Below are 24400 nucleotides of genomic sequence, written 5' to 3'. Positions count from 1 at the left end.
GCTTTGCTTCATTGTGACTGTCATCAACTGAAATATTGACACTTCTTATTGCAGTAATTAATTGTCCCACCATTCAAATATTAAACCATGAGCTCTCACTATTTGTTTCTATACCAACTTAAAAACTGTTTCCTCAAAAAGTTTTCAAGTTATTTTCATAATACACCCTCATTATGATTGTTATATTCCATGAGCCAATACGATTTATGTACCCATAACAGGGTTTGTGGCCTTCTTCCAATGTCCCTTGAGACATAATCACCTACACACGAGTTGTGTTTACGATTTGTAAACAAGGAAATCATTACTAGCTTGAAAATTTTAATGCAAATTCTAAATACCTGAAATTAAAGATTAACATTTTTGTTTGGGAATTGATATGGGGGGAACCACACAGATCTTGAGTTCAAACTAGGTATTCATATATCAAATTAACCATGAAAACCACAAAAGATAAGCATTTTAGAAATAGACGGTATGTCTGCAACATTTTTCTTACAGAACTATGTCTGCTGTGGTTTCTTCCTCAGTTATTAATGTTACCATGACACTCAGTTGACATTTTAAAGTTATTAATAACAGAGCCACATGTCAATGAACATCTTTTTGTCAGGGTATCAACCAAAACTATGAATGTGAATGACTGGATTCTAACCTGGCTTTTTCTTCTGTAGTTCATTCTACCTTCTTTTCCAGGATCTGAGATTAAGTCCTCTAATTCGCTGGATGAAAGCTAGGCCATTCAGTTTTGTCTTTCAGTTGACTCTAGTTCCCAATAAGTAAACAACTCAAAAAAGAAAATTAATGTGAGAGTAAAATATTGGAGTTTCATAAGCTAATAAACATCATTCAAGTATGTAGTCTATGTAATGTATGAGGGTTATTCCCCAATGTATTCTAGAAGTTCTAAATAAACTTAAAGACTCGAGGGTCTGCCGGTGGCATTTATAATTCATTTTTTCTAACAATGTTCTATTCAGCAAATATTTATTACATGTTTACTGTTTACTATGTGCAAGACACAGCTATAGATATTGCAAACAATATGAAGGTGAGTGAGGTACAATTCTTACAGAATGTGAGTATATATGTTGATTTGGTTCTTACATGAAATACCTCTTCTAATTATTTTTTCTTCTAAATTAATGGTATAGTACCTTCAACATATTAATAGTTTTGGAACTTGTAGATAGAAATGAGAACCAGCTCCCCTACCACATTCCCATCACCCAATTAATGTATTATTTAAATAATACCTTTAATTAGCAAATGAATATTATGTCTACATTACATCAAATATTTTGTCATTTCCAAAATTTTAATTCTTAATCAGTGAGTTGTTAACTTGTTTCCAAACTACAAGCTGTTAAGAAACGTAAGTACTTAGAGGATAAAAGGACAGATTAACTATTAATGTAATGTGCCTGCAATAGTTGACACCCTACTTAGCATGACCATTATGTACTACAGCCTACAAAATTATTCTTCATGCTCCCACAGCAGAGCTAGAGTGCCATATGGCCATGCTTGTTTTTCGTCAAATAATTTTTACATAAACAGCTGGTGAACTGTTTTTATTGTAACAGTGCACATATTTTTTGAGACAGTTGGGAAGGATTGATGCAACTCTAGTCACTGCCTGTTTTTATGTCCACATTAAGGAGAAATTCAAATTTATATTTTTAAAAATGTGGACTTTTGTATTCTTGTCACCATGGTCAGTTCACAAGAAAGATTTTTAATGTAGTGCAGGAATTATTGGCATGTTTATAAACTTGCATCAAGAAACAGAAATTAATCATAAGGGATCTTCAACTTAGATGGCATATTCAGTATTTTTATTTTTACACCCTCATGAATTTTTAGAGGCAGAGCTGATATGTTTTGGACTATTTTATAGGCAGTTTTAATATGACTATATTTGGTTTTGAAACATAGCTTCAACACATTTTGATAAGTGATATAATAACCAGAAGATTTTTAGCAGTTTTGTGTGTATCTGTGATTTGAGTTGATTTAAAGACTATCTGATCCAAAAGTACCCCCCATCCTCCTCAACAAGAAACTTTATCTGTTAAAACACTAGTGGTTTCAAAAATGCAACTAGAGCATTTTCTTTTGAAATCTAAGGTAATGATAACCACTCTGCACGTTTTTGTAAGGGGATTATCATAGTGCCTAGAATGTTAAATACCAGTTTATATTTAATACTTTAAATATTTCCCTGTAACCAGAAGCTACTCCCATTAGAACACTGGTAAGGATTCATCTCACTAATTCCTTATTCACAGGATATTAGAGACCATAAAATATGTTTCATTAAAGAAGGAAATGCATGCTTATCATTGTGCCACTAAAAAGCTTAGGACCTTGGGGTCAGAACAATAACATACTAATGGTAAGTGTGTGTATAATGTAAGAGGAAGGAAGATTTTTTCAAACCCTACAGGTTTATTATTTATTTATTATATTTACCTATCTTCCCTTTATATCTTTGATTAATTCCATTTAGGGACACATAGAAATTTTAACAGAATATTTTATTTTGATATACAAAATAGCAAAACAAAGGATCTTTTATTTTGTCTAAGCCTTAACTTTCCATTGAAGAAACTCACCTGGAATAAGTTTTATAATAAAAAGTACGTTTTGTGAGTAAGTTGTCATTTAAACATATAATACTTGAAATCCAGTTGTTTAAGTGGATCTTAATTTACGTCCTACTGTTTACTTTCTCCCAATAAAATATACACCAGATGGATGTTAACAAAATGGATTGAGTGAGACAATATATTTTTGTAAAGATGTTTCTTTTCCCCAAGTGAATCAATTCATATTACTTCACCAAAAGTTTAGGTCTAAGAGGGAGGAAATCAACTATACAAATGACTTTACCTATTAACTGGAATATGTAATGGCTAGGAGACAATTCTCTATGGATCACCTGCATTTCTGTGTATCTTGTGAGGCCGCGGTTGCCCCTTGTTCCAGACAATTTTTTCAAGAAAGTCTGAAGCAAACAGCCTTAGAAGATATCGATCTATCTATAGATATAGATAGACATAGATATATGTCTTCAGAGCAAGGGGAAGGCATCCTCACTGCCTATTATATAAGATGCAGGTTACCTAAGCACAGAGCTCCTCTCCTGCAATGCAACTCACTGCATGTGTTGGTATTACTTGGCCCTCTTCATGTCAGTCTGTGGTTACTGGGGTTTGGGTTACAACTGTAAGAAAATGCAGGTACTCTGGCGACTAGAACTGTTATGAGAATAAAGTTCTTTGTCTCTTACCCAAGAGCCTCATGCTTTTTGCCAGCATCCAAGAAGTGACAGGCTAACTTGTTAGCTTGCAAGAAGGATAAAAATCTTAGCCTCTTCACAGTTCATGACAGCTGCTACGTATCTCCATTTTTTCCTATTTCCAAAGAAAAAGCAAACAAACAAACAAACAAACAAACAAAAAAAAAAAAGCAAACAAAATTAGCTTGTAAAATAGCCATTAGGGTAGCCTGGGTGGCTCAGCGGTTTAGCGTCGCCTTCAGCCCAGGGTGTGATCCTGGAGACCCAGGATTGAGTCTCATGTCAGGCTCCCTGCATGGAGCCTGCTTCTCCCTCTGCCTGTGTCTCTGCCTCTCTCTCTCTCTCTCTCTCTCTCTCTCTCCCTCTCTCTCATGAATAAATAAATAAAATCTTAGAAAAATAAATTGTCATTAAAAGGTATAAAAATAGCATTTAAATTTTCCATTTTGCTCCTGTTTTGTTCTATGATAAATTTTAATATGTATCACCAATTTGAACTTATTCAAATCACTTAACTAGCTTCACATATATCATTAAAAAAGTGAGATACATAATATGATGAGGCATGGAAATACATCAAGGAATGTACTTTTGATATTATTTATTGAAGTGAATCTACAGCCATTTTAACTTATCTACTTGGGGTATTGTCTTCGTTTTTTAGCAGAATAACAAACTTACTGAGGTTAAATAATGATGATAAAAATAAACTCCATATTGTTACATATACATTATTTTTACTTTAAGTGTTGTCAAGACTGTAAGAATAATATATACATGGATATATATTATTCTTATATAATATATATCAATATAAACTAACATGTATTTCAATATTATTTATATATTTGTGTTATACATAAACATATATTTTACTCACTGATCTATTTCACTCACATATTGAGGAATACATGTGAATATTTAAACCACATCATTATAAGCTCCTTCACTAATTACTTAACTGAATTTCTTCTATGTTTAAGCAACACAAACAAAAAAGTAGAAAACAAATTCATTCTACCCATAACTTGCATATTTATCTTATATAAATATATAAAATAGTTGTATACAATGTTTGCATGGGATTATATGAGATAATATGGGGGAAACAAAAGTATTTAGTGAAAAATTTTATGACTCTGTGATAGGCTAATGTCTGATCTCCTTCCTCACATCTTTTTTATTTGTTTTTATTGAAGCATAATTAACAATGTTATATACTAACAGATGTGCAATACAATGATTCAAAAATTATATCTTGCCATTTGCAACTCATGTGTTTTTTCCTTTAAATTTTAACTGCTGCACAATTTCTCAACACCCAAGAAACAAATAATCCAATCATGAAATGAGCAGAAGACATGAATAGAAATTTCACCAAAGAAGACATACACATGGCCAACAAGCACATGAAAAAATGCTCCGCAGCACTTGCCATCAGGGAAATACAAATCAAGACCACAATGATACCACCTCACAGGAAATAACAAATGTTGGAGAGGATGTGGAGAAAGGGGAACTCTCTTGCATTGCTGATGGGAATGCAAACTGGTACAGTCACTCTGAAAAACAGTGTGGAGGTTCCTCAAGAAGTTAAAAATAGAGCTACCCTATGACCCAGCAGTTGCACCATTGGGTATTTACTGTAGTGAAATGCTGGGACACCTGCACCCCAATGTTCATAGGAAAAATGTAAAAAAAAAATTCAAACATGTATACGATACACAATTCTACATTCAGGTGTGATGCTGCAGATACCATCACTGAGTCATGCAGACACATGGGCAGCAGTATTACTAACTCCGTGTCATAGTTAGCTTGTGAGAGCACCTAGTATCTTCTCCCTAAATTTTGTCAGCATCAAGATTAATTTGTTGGCCCTAGTGTTGATCAGAATACTGGTGCTGGTGGGGTGAGAGTTCTGAACAACATTCATGAGGTTATTTCTCTCACCAAAGGACAAGGACTAGCCTGAGGAATAGGTACAGTTTTAGTCAATCATTTTTATGCAGTTGCAAAAGTCACTGTGGAAAACTTGGAGACCAAAATTAGAGTACATTTTTTATCTTTTAAGAAACTTTTCTAGCTCAGTAGACTGTGAATACTGTCCTTCAGATACAGTATCAGCATGGCTCCATGCTTAGGATTAAGCCCTAAAAAACCCAGATATAAGTAGATATAAGAAAGAGACTTCTGGAAATTCACCAGGTTACTATTAATTTGAGGATGTTTGAAGTCTGTGCTTCCTCTTCTGTTATTCCTGTTTACAGAACTAGAAACTCCTAAAAGGCAAAGTTACTATTTGTCCCTACTTCCTAAGCAGTATGTTAAAAAAATAAATAAGTAAAAAATTAAAAGAAAAAGGTTGATGGTTGTTATATCCAAGTTATATGATGATAGAAGTATTTACTTGTTCTTTGAAACTCATTCAATATTGCCAAAAATCTCAACTCATCCTCAAGCCTAATAACCATAAATAGATAATGGAAAAAGGGTCAGTAACTGGATAAAGCTTAAAGAAAGGGGTCAGAGATCAAGAATGTGGTGAATATTAGCATACGAGATATTGTCAATAAAGTAGTGACCATAAAGTGTTGGATTGTGGCTGATGGGTCACTGATCAGGTATGGAGTTAGGAATGATAGAAGTAGTAGAAAAGGGGTAACAATGCCTGTTGCATAAATTACTTACCAAAATAATAAATTATATCTTAAGAGCTGGTTTATGGTTTAAAAAAATCAAGATGAATATCAAAATACGATCTGCATGAGAATGACCATATACAATGCTTAAGTAAAGCACAGTTATCAATGCGGTGACCAATCTCAAAGAGAAGTAGCCTATTTTGAACAAAGTACCAGCTGCCTGTGAAATAAACAGTAAAAAAGCTTATCCTTCTAAACAAGGTCTAGGTAATATACAAATTTCTTACACACCACATCTTACTCTTTTCTTTGGAGCTTATGCCTTTAGGTCACATAAACGTGTTTGTCATAAGTTAGTTCGTTATTCTCTTTTGTTTAAAATAATTTATTGAATTTTCCTCTACTTTATGATAATCATATAGTAATGTGCCTCCATTATGATAATAATGATTGTTGATGGGGCACCTGGGTGGCTCAGTGGTTGAGCATCTGCCTTTGGCTCAGGACGTGATCTCGGGATCTTGGGATCGAGTCGCGCATCGGGCTCCCCTAAGGGAACCTGCCTCTGCCTATGTCTCTGCCTTTCTCTCTGCATCTCTTATGAATAAATAAATAAAATCTTAAAAAAATAATGATTGTTTATTAGTGACATTGGACATGGTTAACTACTTGTTTTTTTAGCGACACTGTACATGGTTGACTACATATATATAATAAAGATTTTATTTATTTCTCTATAAAAATGTTTATTAGCAACATTGTACATGGTTAACTACATACATATATATATATATAAGATTTTATTTATTTATTTATTTATTTATTTATTTATTTATGAGAGATGCAGAAAGAGAGGCATATATATATATATAAATATCACAGCCATGGTGAAAAGTGAAGATACATGTAAAATTATTGAAATATTTGGTGTATACAAAGTTAAGAAGGATTATTATTTATTTTATTTTTTTATTTTTATTTTTTTAAGATTTATTTATTTATTTATTCATGATAGACATAGAGAGAGAGAGAGAGAGAGGCAGAGACACAGGCAGAGGGAGAAGCAGGCTCCACGCTGGGAGCCCGACGTGGGACTCGATCCCGGGACTCCAGGATCGGGCCCTGGGCCGAAGGCTGGCACTAAACCGCTGAGCCACGCAGGGATCCCAAAGGATTATTATTTAACTTATGTTTTATTATTAGATGAAATAAAGTGGATAATTAAGCATTACCAATGAAAATTGGATATTCATGTTTCCTTGAAGAAATATTTGCATTCTTATTATTTTTATATAATATTCATAGAATATATGGACAAAACCTAGGTGTACAAATGCATACACACATGTAAACCATTCTCTATCATAATGCATTATTATTCTACCACCCCATAAAGATCATTCATGCCTTTTCTAGCCAGTTCCAGTAGACCACCTCTAACCTCCCACAGTTCTGATGTCAACTATAAATTAGATTGGCTTGTTCTAGAGTTTTTAACAGCTTTTTAAAGGTGTAACTGACATACAATAAACTACATATATTTAAAGCACACAATTTGTTAAGTTTTGGTGTATGCATACATCAATGTAACTACAACCAAAATCAACATAATGAATATATCCATTATCTCCAAAAGATTCCTCATGCTCCTTTGTAACCTCCTTGGCATTCTTCCCAGTCTATAGGCAACCACTGAATAATATATTTTTTAAAGATTAATAATATTAAATAATATTAAATAATATATTTATATATTTAATTTATAAATAATATATTTATATATTTAATTAATTATATTTAATAATATTAAATAAATTAAATAATATATTTTTTAAAGATTCGTTTATTTAAGAGAGAAAGAGAGAGACAGAGATAGCAAGAGAAAGCAGGAGCAGGAATAGAGTGAGTAGCAGGCTACCCGCTGATCAGGGAGCCTGAGGAGGAGCTCAGGCTCATCTGACCTGAGCCAAAGGCAGATGCTTAACTGAGCCACCCAGGCGCCCCCGAATAATATTCTTTATATCAGTATACATTCATTTTCACTTCCTAGACTGTTATAAAAATGGAATCATACAGTATGTGCTATTTAGCCTGCCTTCCTTCATTAAAAGTAATTATTTAGAGATTCATGCATGCTACAGCATTTATCAATAGTTAATTCCTTTTACTGCTGAATAATATTCTATTGTATGTATATACTACACTTTATCTGTTCACCTGATGGTGGATATTTTAAGGTATTTTCAGTTCTTCACTACTACAAATTAAGATGATATGAACTTTCAGGGCACCTGGGTGGCTCAGTAGGTTAAGCATCCAGCTCTTGGTTTTGGCTCAGGTTATGATCTCAGGGTTGTAGGATCCAGCCTCATGTTGGGCTATGCGTTCAGCACAGAGTTGGCTTGAGATTCTCTCTCTCCCTTTCCTCTCTGTCTCTCTTCCCACTCGGGCTCTCTGGCTCTCTCTAAATAAATAAAATCTTAAAAAAAAAGATGCTATGAACTTTCATATATACATCTTTGCATGGATATAAGCTTTCATTTCTCTCAGGTAAATGTCTGGTAATATAATAGCTAGATTATACCGCAGATGCATGCTTCACTTTTTAAGAGATTGCTAAACTGTTTTCCAAAGTGGCTGTACCAATTTACATCCCCACCAACAATGTACAAGAGTTCCTTCACAATTTTGACAGTACTCGATATGATCAGTCTTTTTACTGTGTATATTCTAGTATATGTGTAATGGTATCTCATTGGGATTTTAATTTTATTGCTCTAATGATTAATGATGTTGAGAATCTTTTCATGTGCTTTGTTATCACTCACATGCTTCTTTGACTCCAAGGTCAAACCTTTTGACCCTTTATATTGGGTTGTTTTCTTATTATTGAGTTTTGAAAGTTCCTTATAAATATTGCATACAAGTTGTTTATCACGTTGAAATCAGATAGTTAGTCCTCCAAATTTCCTTTTCTTTTTCAAAGTCATTTCAGCTATTATTGGCCCATTGTATTTCCATATAAACTTTACAATGTATAAATTTCTTTTTTTAAAAAGTCCTGTTGGGATTTTGGTGGGAATTTTACTAAACCTACAGATCATTTTAGGGAGAACTGACAAGTGAAGCATCTGATTTTCCAGTTCCTAACTCTTATTTCATTTGTTTGCTTTTATGTGCTAGCATGTATTATAGTATTATAATGTGGGATAATAATGGTGATGGTAGCTATTCTTATCTAATTCCCAATTTCCATTCTTTCTCCACTGAGTATAATGCCTTTTTTAAAAAAATGTATTTATTTATTTTTGTTAGTGAAACAGAGTGTATGAGTGCACGAAGTGGGAGGGGGCAGAGGGAGAAGCAGACTCATTACTGAGCAGGGAGCCTGATGCAGGGCTCCATCCCAGGACCCTGGGACCATGACCTGAGCTTAAGGCAGATGCTTAACCAACTGAGCCACCCAGGTGCCCAAAATTTATTTATTTATTTATTTATTTATTTATTTATTTATTTATTTATTTAGAGAGGGGGAGGGAGATTGAGGAGCAGAGGGAGGAGAGAGAATCTTAAGCAGGGTCTATGCCCAGCATGGAGCCAGATGCGCGTCTTGATTTCACAACCTTGAGATCATGACCTAAGCTGAAATCAAGAGTCTGTCGCCTAAATAGCTGAGCCACCCAGGTGTCCCTACGATACTTGATAGAGAGTTTGTTTATTTGCTTTTTGGGTTAGCCATTATCTAGTTTGATAACATCTCTTTTTATCATGGATTACTACTGATTTTTATAGAGCAGATATTTAACAATTTAGATATTCTTCTCATTTAATGTGTCTGTATGGTATGTCTGTCCTGTACTTATTTGCCTTCACATCATTCTTTCCTCTTTTTTGCTCTGCTCTCTAGTGTTCAGGAAATAACTCCTGCAGGCTCCAATTCCTAGGTTCTCCAATATTTGGCTGTTCTCAAGGTTCAAGCAACAAGGACACCAGCAGATTACAGCCCAGGAGGACAGAAACAGCCTTCTTTCTCTTCATCAGGTGGTTTCTATTTTGATGGCTATAGCTTCTCCACGGCTCTAGCTCTAGCTCCCATCATACTGGTTAACCATGGTTTTAGATTCTGTTGACATCAACTCCCAATCTCCTGCAACACTACCGCCTTCTTCAATTTGTCCCTCTACACTAGAAATGGGAGTGACTTCCTCAAGTTAAGTACTGGTTTGCCTGACTACCTGGTTTGGCCTCTCCATCACTTGAATAACCAATATCTTGCATTAAATTCTGTCCAAGTTATAGAATCAGAGTAGTTTCTGTTTTCCTGAAGTATCTCTGACAGTTGCACTTAGCTAATTATATTGTTGATTTTCTAACTGTGAATCCCTCTTTTCAGTCCTAGGAAAAACTTAACTCAGTTATAAGCAATTAAATGAGCTCAAGTCTCTTAGATCACATATAACCAAAACAAAACAAAGCAGAACACCCCAGGGACACTAACACTTCCTCTAAGTAATTCTATTTCTCTCCTCTTCTTCACAAAGGATCCTTTTCAATAATAATTTTCTGCACTCTAGTATGTATATCTATATATTCAAAAATTCTAAGAAGAAATACAGAGACATATTCAGCTTGTAAAAAAATTCCAGTACTACATATAAAACTCTATAGAGCTACTTGTGGAAAATAGCCCAAGTGGTACTCAGAAGGATATTTGCAGTCGTAAGAAGATTTATTAATAAAATAGTGCAGCCACTATAAGAAACAGTATGGAGGTTACTGGAAGAATTCAAAACAGAACGACCATATGGTCCAGCAATTCCATTTCTGGGATTTTGCTGGAAGAAAACAAAAACACAAATTCAAGAAGATATATGCCCTATGTTCACTGTAGCATTATTTACAATACACAACATATGGAAACAACCTAAGTGTCCACCAATGGGTGAAGGGACAAGGATGTGAAACACACACACACACACACACACACACCCCACAAATATACATACATATATTCACAGTGGAATATTACTCAGTCATTAAAAAGAATAAAATATTTTCATTTGCAACAACATGGATGGATCTTGAGGGGAATTACATTAGATGAAATAAGTCAGAGAAATAAAATACTATATGGTCTGATTTATATGTGGAATCTATTAAAAAAAGCTCATAGATACAGATAACTGATTAGTGGTTGCCAGAAGCAGGGGCTAGAGGGTGGGTAAAATGGGTGAAAGTGGTCAAAAGGTACAAATTTCTAGTTACAAAATAATTAAGTCTTGGATAAGTAATGTACAGCATGGAGACTATAGTTTTTTTTTTAATTTTTATTTATTTATGATAGTCACAGAGAGAGAGAGAGAGAGGCAGAGACACAGGCAGAGGGAGAAGCAGGCTCCATGCACCAGGAGCCCGACGTGGGATTCGATCCCGGGTCTCCAGGATCACGCCCTGGGCCAAAGGCAGGCGCCAAACCGCTGCGCCACCCAGGGATCCCGAGACTATAGTTATTAATACTCTACTGTATATTTGAAAATTGCTAAGAAGACGGATCTTAAAAGTTATCATCACAAGAAAAAATTATATTACTGTGTAGTGATGGATGTTAACTAGACTTACTGCGGTGATTATTTCACATTATATATACTATCATATCATTATGCTGTACATCTAAAACTAATATTATGTTGTATGTTGATTATATCTCAATAAAAAATAAAGTCCATTAATGAGAAAAGAAAGCATGGAGATCATAACAAGAAATTAGAAAAAAAGAATGAGCTAATTTGAAAAAGAGCTAAACTGATATCTAGAAATAAAAATATAGTTATTGAAATTAAAATCCCAATGGACAAAAAATGGTAATATTTACAGCATGCAAAAATTTCAAGAAATTAGAGAAAGAATACCATATTGAACCCAAAGAAATAGAATATAGAAAATAATGAAATGCAGAAATGATGAATTAGAAGACAAAGGAACCAACTAACAAAAGCCTATACTTTGAAAAGACTGATATAACTGACAGTTTTATAAGTATAATCAATTAAGAAAAAAAAAAACAGAAGTAAGTAGTATTAGTTAAATTATATTGTGCAAAATATAGGGGCAGAAGGAATTTAAAAATTATAAGAGAATACTATATATATCATTACCAAATGGTGAACAAGGATAGGTTTTTACATAAAAATATATTTCATCTTGGACACCTGGGAGGGATCACCAGGTTGTGATCCCAGGGTCCTGGGATCGAGTCCTGCATCAGGCTCCCCACAGGAAGCCTGCTTCTCCCTCTGCCTATGTGTCTACCTCTCTCTCTGTCTCTCATGAATAAATAAATCTTTTAAAAAAATTCATCTAATAAACTCAGAAAAATGATAGAAATAACAAATTAACATTGTGTAACCCTTAAATAATGGATAAATATGCTAATATTCAAAGTTTGCAAACATGAACACAAAGGAAGACCGACATTTGTTTCCTAGTGATAAAAATTCACAATATCAACTTTGGGTAGTCTTTCCAAACAAAAAAAGAGAGAGTAAAAAATTATACTTTAATCTGATGAAACTTCTACCGATTTAAAGAAATACAGACGGAGGACACCAGTGTTGCAATCAGTAAAACCTATGCCATATGAAACTGGACAAAACACGAGTTCTTTTTCAACAGAAAAATGACAAGGAAAATAGGTAATAAATGTATGTGGGGAGGTGTAGGATCTATAAATTAATGGGAATAAGAGCAATGACAATGAATAGACTGGATTTGACCCTAGTTCAAGAAAAAAATATATTTTTAAGAAGTCAGGCAAATGTGAAAAATAACTGGACACTTGATGATATTAATTTTAAAGTAGGATATGTGTAATTGACTATTTATGTTTCATAAAGGATTCCTATCTTTTAGAAATAGACACTTAAGGGGTGCCTGGATGGCTCAGTGATTGAGGGTCTGCCTTTGGCCCAGGTTATGATCCCAGGGTCCTGGGATCGAGTCCCACCTCAGGCTCCCCGCAAGGAGCCTGCTTCTCTGCCTATGTCTCTGCCTCTCTCTCTGTATGTCTGTCATGAATAAATAAACAAAATTAAAAAAAAAGGGAATAGATACTTAAATATTCAAAGATGAAATGGCATGATATCTATGATTTTTTCTCATTATTTCAGTGGCAGAGATGGGAGTAGATATGGGTATAAATGTAACAGGTAGGCTGTGTATTGATGATTGTGGATTCTGATGTCAAGTATATTGGTTTTATTATACGATTCTCTCTACTGTTGTATATGTTTGAAATTTTCTACAATAAATAGAATTAACAAATATATGTAGCCATTAAATTTTAAGCCCCAAGTGATAATAGACCATTATTTAGAGAAGATATTAATTACTCAGTAGGTTCAAGCAGAAGTAGAAAACTGTTATTGAGAAATACAAACTGAAACTATCCTCAAAGCTTCAGTCACATTCAAATGTTTCAGGACAAGGCAGTCAGGAACCAGTTCTATCAAATAACAAGCAAAAAGTTAACCACCATGTCATGTAAACACATCCAAGGCTTACAGAAAGATGGGCAATTTTCACCTTATTTTCCAATCTAGATCTGCATAATAAGAAAACCAGCTAAGGACACTTTAAAAACAGAACGCTTAAGCCAAGCTCACCCACATATAGGCAAAGATTCTAAATAAATTCATAGAAATTTAAATATAGCACTGAATTAAGTGGAAAAATGAGGCTGAATCCAGGAAATGTAATGATATAATATTAGAAAAAACTGCCTAAAATACTAATAAGATTTAAAAGGCATTTGATCATGTATTGAAGTAAAGAAAAACTTTGGAAAAAAAATTCAATGTGAATGCATAATATCATTTAGCTAGCTAATATTAGAAGGGAACTTCCATTTCCTAAAATCTATAGCAAACAAATTTAAACGTGAAATATGAAATGTTAGTAGCATTCCCATTATTATAAAGAGCAAGGCACAGCAGTGTGCTACCAACTGTAACTGTTCAAAACTAGATTAGAACGCATAGCCAGAGGATAAGAATACAAAAATAAATAACAGTTAGGAATAGTAAAAAGAAATATAAATTATTTATTGCAAATATGATCATCATTTAGAAAATCCAGAGGAAAAGGCTACAGATTATTTAAGTAAATAAGTAACTTCAGAAAACTGGTGTATATAGATAACTATTGTAAACTCAAGACCCTTGTCGTACAAAGCAGTAATTATTAGAACATGTATATATGTATTATAAATGAGAATCAAAATTAAAATTAATTTCACCACAATGTTCAATGTTGGATAAAGTCAAAATACCTGAGTCTCCTAAAATTATGCAGATCTGCCTCTTTCCTGTAGGAAGTAGATCTTTTCGAACAGAAAGTTCCTGAAAGTCTGTTTGACTAGTGAAGAGATCCCATCAACACTAAGTATTTTCTCTGACATCTCAGAACCTGTCCTGCACCCCACCCCGACCCCCACCCACCTCGCTGTGCGGCTTCTGGATCTCACCCCACGGCTGGGATGTGGAGCCACCGTCTGCAAGGGTTTAAGCTGAGAAACTGTCCAGAGCTTGGGAGAGGAGGTGATATTTCCCAAGGAGCTTTTAATCAAAGAACCAGGAGCCAAAATAAGAACCTACTTCCCGAGAGGACTTTGGATACTACTCACATTATAACAGAGGGGGAACCACAAGAGTCATACTCCTGGGACCCCAGCCGGCCCCCCATGAGTGGCCGGATGTGCGTAACAGTGACTTCCGTTTCTGGGGTCTGTGGGAGGTGAGCCGGTGGAGCAGCTGAGGGAGGGATCCAAGCGCTGCCCAGGTAAAATACGAATATCGAGTAAAGTTCGAGGGAATCCCTCCCTAGGTGGTTCCAGGCAGGGATGACCCAATGTAGTACTCTCCGAATTCTTCGAAGAACTCAAAGAAATAGCTTTGGACCCAGGATGGGGGTATCGGAGGAGTCGGTGAGGGCCCTCGTGTGTATTCAGTAGAACTTCTCGTCTCCCATGACAGAGGCGTCCGTGTGGAGCCGGGCCCCTGCCGCCATCCAACTTCTCCTTCAGAGAACTCGGAGAAATAATAGCTTTGGACCCCGGGAGGGGGTATCGGACGAGTCGATGAGGGCCCTCGTGTGTATTCAGTAGAACTTCTCGTCTCCCATGACAGAGGCGTCCGTGCGGAGCCGGGCCCCTGCTGCCAGCCATGGGAAACCCCGAAGGGTGAGGATGTCTGACTAGGGCGTCTGCCTCCGGCCAGCAGAGGAAGGAGTCCTAGGCTCTGTCAGGAGCCAACAAACACCCCAATTTATCTTTTAGGAGAAGCCGCCTCCCTAGAACAGTGGAGGCCGTAAAGAGCCCCACTCCTGCTGTTAGCCCTTGGAAGCCCCTGGTATGGCCGTAAGGCTCAGGTGCCTCCTCGCTTCACCTTTTGGTTAGTTGGAGGAGGAGGGGTGCATAAGAGCCTTGGTCTAAGGCTGTATGATTCAGGTTAGCAGAGGCTGCCCTAGGGGTCGCTTCGAGTGAAATTCAGAACCTTATTAAACAAGGACTGAGCGGAATTCGTCCTCAGGACAAAAGGGGCCGGAAGAGTACATCCCCTACTATAAGCCCTGGTGGATCCTCAGCAGGGCTAAGAGGCTAAGATGTCTCTCATTCTCAGTGGTCCCAGGGAGACAAGAGCCCTATTAGAAGGAGATGACTCAGGCCATTCTGGAAGTCAAAGTGAGACAGAGGTGGGGAGGATACACAGAGTTAGGACCTTCCTCTGTAGTCAGCCCTGGAAAACCCTGGGAAAATTGCATTCTGAGTTTCCTCTCACCCCCACACCTTACCCCCACCCCCACCCCACTGCATATTCCAGGATATCAGGTGGATGAGAGCCTTGGTGTGATTGTTAAAGCCCTCAGGTCTGCACAAAGGAGAATACCTGGCAGTCAAGGGGAGGAGGCATGATAAGGAAACTGAGCATTGAGCAGACCACTCATCACAGAAGAAGCTGTTTCATAGAGCCCTCCATGTGACATCATCCCTCAAAAGGGTCCCTGGGGAAGAGATATTAAACTGAGTCCTCCCTAAACTCTTCCTCAAACCTTTCAAAAATATGAGATTCTTGCTTTGTGGGGATAGGTCTAAGGTCAGCCAAGAGAGGAGTCCTAGGCTCTGCAAGAAGCCAAGGTGAGAATTCTAAGTGAGGAGTGAGAACCCTTATTATCCCAGGATGGAGAAGGTCCCGCATAGCTTTGCCATTGCTGTCATCTCAGGGCACCCCTGAGCAGATGTGCTGAGATGTGATTTCCCTTCAGTTCCTCCTCCAGGATGTCAGGGAGGTGAGGGCTTTGAGTCAGCCTCAAATCAGTTAAGCAGAGGCCCTCAGGTCCTGCAAGAAGTCAAGGTAATGGTGCTGAATGTAAATGGAAACACCTACTACTCCAAAACAGGGGAGGCACCCTAGAGCCTGGACCTGCCAAACCCTGTGTCAGCTCCAGCAGGACTCAGGTGAACTCTAGTTACTTCCAGAGTCCTCAGAGGGAAAGGCTACTCCAAGAAAGGAAGCCTTGTGGGTTCCTAGAGCAGTGTCCTCAAGGAAACCTAGAGAGATGGCTGTTGATAAAGCCCAAGATGGTATCTCCCTGCCAGAGGTATCATGCCATTTCATCCCCTTTCCTCCAGGTCACTGAATCATCTATCCTCTTTTCCACACTTGTGCCTGCTATCCCTAACCAGAATCATCATGCCTCGGGGCCAGAAGAGTAAGCTTCGTGCCCGTGAAAAACGCCGCCAGGCTCGAGAAGGGCCAGGGCATCTGGTAGCTGCTCAGGCCACTGTACCAGAGGAGGAAGAGTCCCACCCTTCCCCATCTCATGTTGAAGATGCTCCCCAGAGCTCACCTGCCACTGAAACACCAGGAAATCCTCAAGTTACTGGGAAAGTCTCTACCAGCACTACTGCTGCTGCAGCTGCTCCAAATACAAAATTTAATGAAGGTGCCAGCAATCAAATGGAGGAAAAGCCAAATGCCTCACAGGCCAAGGATACCACTGAGCAATGGCGCAAAGGCCCGGTAGACAAGAAGGTTGCTATGTTGGTGTACTACCTGCTGTACAAGTATCAAATGAAAGAGCCCATTACCAAGGCAGATATGTTGAGAAATGTAATCCAGATGTACAAGAATCAATTCCACGAGATCCTCAGGAAAGCCTCTGAGCACTTGGAGCTGGTTTTCGGCCTTGATGTGAAGGAAGTGGATCCCAACAGGAATACCTATGTCCTTGTCAACAAATTAGAATCCAGCTGTGATGATAAAGTAAATTATAATTCAGGTGTGCCCAAGACTGGCCTGTTGATGACTGTCCTGGGCGTGATCTTCACAAAGGGCAACTGTGCCACTGAGGAGCAAGTCTGGGAAGTGCTGAATATGATGGGGTTATATGATGGAATTAAGAACTTCATCTATGGGGAGCCCAGGAAGCTCATCACCAATGATTGGGTGAAAGAAGAGTACCTGGAGTACCGGCAGGTGGCCAATAGTGATCCTCCACGCTATGAGTTCCTCTGGGGCCCCAGAGCTTATGCTGAGACCAGCAAGATGAAAGTCCTAGAGTTTGTGGCCAAGATCCACGATACAGTCCCCACTGCCTTCCCAGTCTGGTATGAAGAGGCTCTGAAAGATGAAGAAGAGCGAGCCCGAGCCAGAGTTGTAGCCAAGGCTTGCACTGCTGCTGTGGCCAGTGCACGTGGCAAGGCCATGGCCAGCAGCTTCTCCTGCCCCAAGTAAAAGATGAGGAAGGTTATTACTATGTGTTTGAAGAGAACAACTAATGTTCTCATTAGTGGAAGGTCAGGGGTGGAGCTGGAGACTAGAGTACATAACATGTTTGTTTTCCTGTTCTGTGTAGTAATCTGAATATTTATTTAAATGTTGATTTTTTTTTCTTTTATTAGAGAGAGAGTGTGTGAGCATAGCAGGAAAGGGCAGAGGGAGAGAGAGAATCTTAAACAGGCTCTGTGCCTAGGGCAGAGCCCAATGTGGGGCTTGCCTTCAAAACCGTGAACCTGAGCCAAAATCGAGTCAGATATTTCACTGACTGTGCCACCCAGGCTCCTCAGTGTTGCTCCTTTTAATAGAAGGTTTAACTAGCTTCAGAATCTGAGTTTGTAGATGATGTAAATCACACATTTATTGATGTTTATGAATTTTAAGAGAGTTTTACTATTTTATAGAACAAACTGGGAAATTTCCCATTTTATTTAGTTACTTTGGAATAAGATAAAGTAGTAGTGGATTAGGCATTCCCTTGGAAATGTGAATGAACTCAGCAGTAAAATTCAGGGAACAAGAAATAGAGAATAAAGTGAAAGATGATACATTCTTGCATTCCTTTATCACTATTTGGTCTGTTCTGTAAAATTAAGAGATAAATATATATGCTTAGATGTGCTTCACTTATTCAAGAATGTAGAATTAATTGCAGCATAATAAATTAGACCTCTTGAACATTGTCTCATTTATTTCTTACATTCCTTCAGCATCTGCTCTTTGGGAGGTTCCTGCTAGTACTGGGAGTGTCAGGATAAACAAGACCCACCCACTGTGCCCATAAAATTTTAGAGTGTAGTAACAGCTGTTAAGTAGGAAAGAGGATGGAATACACCCTAAGCCCTAAGGACAAGTCAAAAGAAGAGGATATGGAAGGATCCAGTCGTGAGAAGCCAAGGGTTATCGCCCTGAGGCCAATGGGTGTAGGGCCTTAGAAAACTGCAAGTCCTTTGGTGTGAGTCAGTTTTACCTGAAGCTGGGTGGTGGATCAGATGAGCTGTGGGAGTGGTGGGCAGGAGCCAGACCCTCAGAAGTATTACATGATCGCAATAAAGGCAATTCACTAATGGGGGAAAAAAAAAAAAAAAAGCAGCTGTGTCCAGAGTTGAGAGGCTAAAGCCTGGAATGAAAAACTGTTTCTAGCAATTACTTTTTAAGACCATGAATTAATCAGAGAGAAATCTCCACTTGGGACAGGAATGGAAGGTATCCTGAATTCTTTCCCACTGTTCCTTTCCAGTGCAGTTGAGCATAGCACACAAACTATGCTTTATGCATGCCATTGCCACAGAGTTTCTGAGAAATAGGAGTGATACACAACATGGATATGCTCAGAAGCCACTATGCTAGCAGTTTTTGTTCTGGTATGGAAGAGACACAGCCCACTACATTAAAGCTCATTTTATTAAGTTGTGTGTAATTTGGCAAACTCCCAAGTGGGGGCTATTTTTTTTTTGAGGGCTATATTTTTAATGTAATTGAAATAAATGAAAAAATAGAGGTGGTTTGGATGTAAGGACAATTGGAGGGAGGTGGTTCTTGACACATAGGACCTTTAAGTTCCACCTAACTGGGGAAGACTCCCTCAACACACAATAAGTAGCATATCCTAAAAACTTGCAGAGTAAATAATTTAGCTTTACTTGCTATGCATGATGTTGGCTGATGTGTTGTGCTGTCCCATAGAATGCTGCATATTCTCTGATACCTCTTGGATAAAAAAATAACAGCAGATTTTAGTAGAGTCAGGGGTCAAAAAAGTAATAGTAATAACTGAAAATTATTAAAGAATACATGCCAGACACTGTGCCAAGTGCTTTTATACATTATATACATGCCAGGACATCATCTGGCTCATAAATGTCAGAAGTGGGGGCTGGACTTCTGGTCTGAATTCGTTTAGAGTCCCTCACTGTTCCATGTCTTTTTGAATTAAGCAAAAGTTTTTTTTTCTCTTAATTAATTTCTATTCTCACTACTCCACAATATCTTTCAGGCAATTGAGATGAAGGACCCTGTTGCCAACGTATTAAGCCCAGGCATAACAAATAAAAAAGAAAATGATAATTAAAAACAATTTCAGGATAGTCCGTGGGCTTAATTAACCTCGGCTCCTCCTGCTTCTACCCCCAGAGCTCCTTGAGAGCTACTCAACCCAGGTCCCAGCACTTGGGACCAGTTCTAGCACTTCTGAATTACATCGCTCTTGCCCTGGGTCTTCCTAGTATGCCCTCATGTCAAAATTTGGATCCTGACCAGCTGTCTAGCTCCTTTCATCAGGCTGTACTCTGTTCCCAATGAAACAGAAAGCCCAGAATCACCTGCCTTTCCCCTAATTTAGAGCATTCCAAACACTGAAGGTTGTCTGTCCTATTCCTGACCATGGAACCACCATGAAATAAGAACAGTCCCATCCAGGTGGCTGTTTATTTCGACAGTAAAGTTTAGACTGCTCATCTGCTCTGGGTGCTTCTTTCGCACTCAAAGTTTTTTCCAAGTCAGCTTGTGAGCAGTAGGATTGGGCACAGGATCTACTGATTCTTGTAAGATAATCCTGAAGTTAGGGAAGAGATTTCAGAAAGCAGATGAGATTCTTAAGGAATTTAATCTGATAAATTATTGAGACTGACCACTGAATTCATAATATACTGAAAAGTGAGCTTAAGTAAGTGGCCAGGAACCAGAACCTCCCTCCTAAGTGGTAGATGAGGAAAGCCCGAAGAAATCACTATATAGCAACCATTGGCAGAGGCTGCATTCCTAAAATCATGGGTGTCTTTCCAGGAGGGTGTAGTAATTTTCTACTGCTGACAAACAAATTACTACAAATCAGGATACTTATAACAACACACATGTATTATTTCATATTTCTGTAGGTAATATATATGGGTTGGCTGTGCAGTTTTCTTTGTTCAGGGTTACACAAAGCCCAAATCAAACTGTCAGTCTGAGTTCTTGAGAGATACTTAGAAGAAACTCATTCCACACATACACAGATTGCTCTCAGAATCCAGTTCTAGGAGGAATTCAGTGCTTTGTGATGATAAGGCCTCATTTCCTTGCTGCCTGTCAGCTGGAGCTGCCATCACTCCTCAAGGTCTCTCTCCACTTTTTGCATATAGGCTCCTGCTTCAGAAACTGCACTTAGTCTCCTCTGGAAACTCTCCTACCCTCATTCTGCTGTATCTTTCTTCTGCCTCCAGTCAACGAAAGTCCTCTGCTTATAAGGGCTCATGTCATCGGATTGGGCCCACTCAGATAATAATCTCCCTGTTTTAAGGTCCATTCCAAAATTTTAATTACATATGCAAAGTGCCTTTGACCATGTAACATAACATATTGACAAGTTTTAGAGATAAGGGTATAGGCATCTTTGTGGAACAATTATTCAGTCCACCACCAAGGCAGAAAATGTTTGTCTCCCTGGCAGACATGCCAGCTTTGATAAGAAAAGAAAAAAAATCTTTCCAACATACTCCTGACTTTTGTCTATATCTGCACCAGAGGAAAATCCTAGTTTTTCAATGTGCTTAAAGATACCTGAACAAGTGTTCAGCCGTGTTCTTCAGGTGGTGGACAACAGAGACTCGTGAGTTACAGGTTTTTCATGCAGCAAAAGGAAGCAGAGAATTCTCAATATATTGAGATTATACAGGTTATTGAAAAGGTCAGAGCAGAAAGGTGCTAGAGTGAAAAAGGGTGACACTTCCCTGCTGAGATTTTTCAATGTCCTTTAGAAAACTGGTGTGATCCTGTATTTGAAAACACTAGTCACATATGGGTACTAGAAAACAATTGTTGAATTGCAAGGAAATTTGATCTTCTTGGAAAATACAGAGGGCTAATGTCATAACAAATTATAATAATTTCTCTGAGTACCTATTATGTAACAGTTAATGGGAAGGTCTGCAGATGATCAGTCACTTCATGTCTTGCTCTCTATCCTTGGTTCATATGGAGGCTACCTGCCAGTGGTTATGGAGGGTCATGTGACACTGAAACCTGAGCAGAAGCATGCCTCTTACCTCCAGACTAAGGTATTTGAAAACTAGCGAGCCACTTCTATGCTTTTTATTTCATTGAGCAGTAAACATTCAAAGCCTGTGTTGAGATGTGGAAGCTTATGATGGCAGCACCCTGGATCCCAGGGTCACCTGACAATGGAGACACTCTGCCAATGTCCATCAGCTTTTAGGAACATAAAAAATAAAATTTTGTTACGTTAAGCCATTATCAATCAGATTTTTTCTCATTACATCTCATATACTTTATCTGAAAAATACACAGATACTGCTTCTATTCTCTTATTTAAATATTTCAATTACAAAGGAAATAGGGCATATATGCTTGTTACCAAAAATTCTAACAATAGGGATAAATTACAATTCTTTTTCCTTATTATGTTTCTTCAAATTTTATCCCACCCTAGAGGTAACTACATTAAACAATCTTGTGTGTATTATTTTAAGACTTATTCCAGGCCTATTCTTACATACATGTGTTAGAAAAATACACTGTGAGTTTTAAAAATACATGTGTAAGAGTGTACATATCATTTTGCCTCTTGCCCTAGTCCCTGAATAAAAGAAATGCAGGATTTTTTTCGAGAGAGCACAAATAGATCCACCTTACTCTGTTAATTGTAGAATTCTAAAGTATGTATGTGTCATAATTAATTTAAACACTTTTCTTGATAGACACACAAGTTGCTTCTCACGTGTTGCTATGATTGAGACAACTGATATCAACATCATTGAACATTATTTCTTAGGCAAATGTGGATGTTTTATTATGGAGAGATGTAGAAAAGTGCAATTTAGGTGGAAAGAGTCTGATGACAATACATTTTTATGAATATTGCAGATATTCTGTTCCAATAATGTACCAAATTATCTTTTCATATATTTATAGATGTGAATAAATTAAGACCTCAATGGCATTTTATTTTATCAATCTTTCAAATTTTGGTCAAACTTTTTACTGTAACTATATTATATCTCTGCTAGTTTGTATTTGTCTATTTTCTAAACAGATTAAGTAGAAAATTAATTTAATCATTCACCCACATAAAGCAAAATTTCTGCAGCAATATCTTAAGTACTAGAATTCCTTTGGGTGCATAGTTTAAAATTCTATGTCCATAAGACTTTCCCCTTTACTTTAAGACATTAGAATTCAACAGGATGACCAGGTGCCAGGAAATGGACCTGGATAGGAAAACATCAATAAGTGAGGAACATCGGGAGGACCAGAGGTGGAGGAAGTAGAGCAATTTCCAGAATCATGAGAGCAATCACATACTAACACAAGTCCAGAGAGCCCAGGGCAGCTGGCAGTCAGGGACCTGAATGCAGGCTTCAGCAAAAACACAGAACAAGTGCCAGAAGGAGAGAACTTAGAGAATCTGGTGCAAGGTACCAGACAGCTTACATAGATAGGCTAGGGAATCTCTGAATCATCACTGCCATCCTGAAGTTGTAGAGTGATATGAGTGGGTAGATCTGCTGGATGAAAGGACCAGAGGCATGCCTGATACCTGACCCCCACCCAAGAATACCCCCTGACCACTGTCAGAGTATAGATAGCTGTTCCCCGCTGTGGCACCCACCAAGTAATGGTTACTGATGGAATCTAGGAGAGCTACATCTCTTCACTACTCTAATCATGCCATGCATCCTTGCCAGTGACCAGAGCTATGAGTAGTCTTAATGCCTGATGGAGAAGGCTTTTTCTTCCCCTATTATGTGGCCCTCCTGCCACTGAGATTGAGGCTCTGCAAGCAGGTGGGCTTGACTGATGATTCAGAATGTTTAAAATAGGGCAAGGATTACCAAAGAGGGCTGGAAGGGGGTGTGGAGCTGCAAGGAGGGGGAAACTGGAGGGGGAATTTGTTGAGGCTAATACCCCAGTGACTCTGGGAATAAAGGGTAGACATGTCTTGAAAACAATCAGGTGTTATCCCCAGCTCTGATTACCTCCCATGGTTCCTGACTTCTTTGCACACCAGAGGGCAGATGTAATCTGACTGCATTTGGTGGTCTATGTTGCTACCAGATACTGACTGGCGTAGGTGGTGGGCCTATGATACAAACATTTACAGGGTGGATGGAAAACAACTGTAGTTGGTGTAGTTGCTTATTAAACTGACAGAGTGGCAGATATATGTGGAGTCCAAAGCTATATTTTTTGTTGTAATGACTCCAATTGGATTAAAGTAAAAAAATAGAGTCTGTGTTAGCCATTCTAAAAAGCATCACATGATCTGTAGTAAATATAGTAAAATCTAAAATTTTGAAGTGAGGACAGTGGATCAGCCTGTCAAACTGAATTCAGCAGATAGAGGAATCCCAGACCCTAATAGAAGTAAAGGTGGGACTCCAGGAAAGTGTATGGAGGTTTCTCAAAAAGTTGAAAATAGAACTATTCTATGATCCAGCAAGTATACTACTAGGTATTTACCCAAAGGAGCCAAAAATACAGATTCAAAGGGGTACATGTACCCTGATGTTTATTGCAGCATTATCAACACTAGCCAAATTATGAAGAGAGTCCAAATACCCATCAATTGGTGAATGGATAAGGAAGATGTGGGGGATATATATATATTTTTTATGTGGGGG

General features: G+C 37.8%; 1 protein-coding gene and 1 long non-coding RNA gene across 8 annotated transcripts in view; one reads left to right on the top strand and one right to left on the bottom strand.

The window, feature by feature from the left end:
- LOC140628834 (uncharacterized) overlaps positions 1-15765 on the bottom strand; it is a 34762-nt gene extending 18997 nt beyond the window's left edge. The window contains exons 1-3 of one of the 2 annotated variants that reach the window (XR_012026768.1): positions 14445-15765; positions 3296-3419; positions 656-787 (exon numbers count right to left, since the gene is read on the bottom strand). This is a non-coding gene — a long non-coding RNA (uncharacterized lncRNA). The remainder of the gene's footprint in view (positions 1-655; positions 788-3295; positions 3420-14444) is intronic. The other variant, XR_012026769.1, reaches the window with a different exon arrangement.
- LOC140628832 (melanoma-associated antigen B10-like) overlaps positions 1-18458 on the top strand; it is a 46265-nt gene extending 27807 nt beyond the window's left edge. The window contains exons 1-2 of one of the 6 annotated variants that reach the window (XM_072818370.1): positions 14668-14784; positions 16634-18458. In XM_072818370.1, the coding sequence (XP_072674471.1) occupies positions 16695-17738 (1044 nt within the window). In that variant the 5' untranslated portion in view covers positions 14668-14784; positions 16634-16694 and the 3' untranslated portion in view covers positions 17739-18458. Of the gene's footprint in view, positions 1-14667; positions 14785-14835; positions 15185-15325; positions 16139-16633 lie in introns of those variants that run through there. The other 5 variants (XM_072818373.1, XM_072818369.1, XM_072818368.1 and 2 more) reach the window with 5 other exon arrangements.
- The last annotated feature ends 5942 nt before the right edge of the window (positions 18459-24400 follow it).

The sequence above is a fragment of the Canis lupus genome, chromosome X (genome assembly GCF_048164855.1).
Source record: "Canis lupus baileyi chromosome X, mCanLup2.hap1, whole genome shotgun sequence".
Classification (NCBI taxonomy): Eukaryota; Metazoa; Chordata; class Mammalia; order Carnivora; family Canidae; genus Canis; species Canis lupus.
Note: the sequence above shows the minus strand (reverse complement) of the source record. Positions and strands in the feature narration are given on the sequence as shown.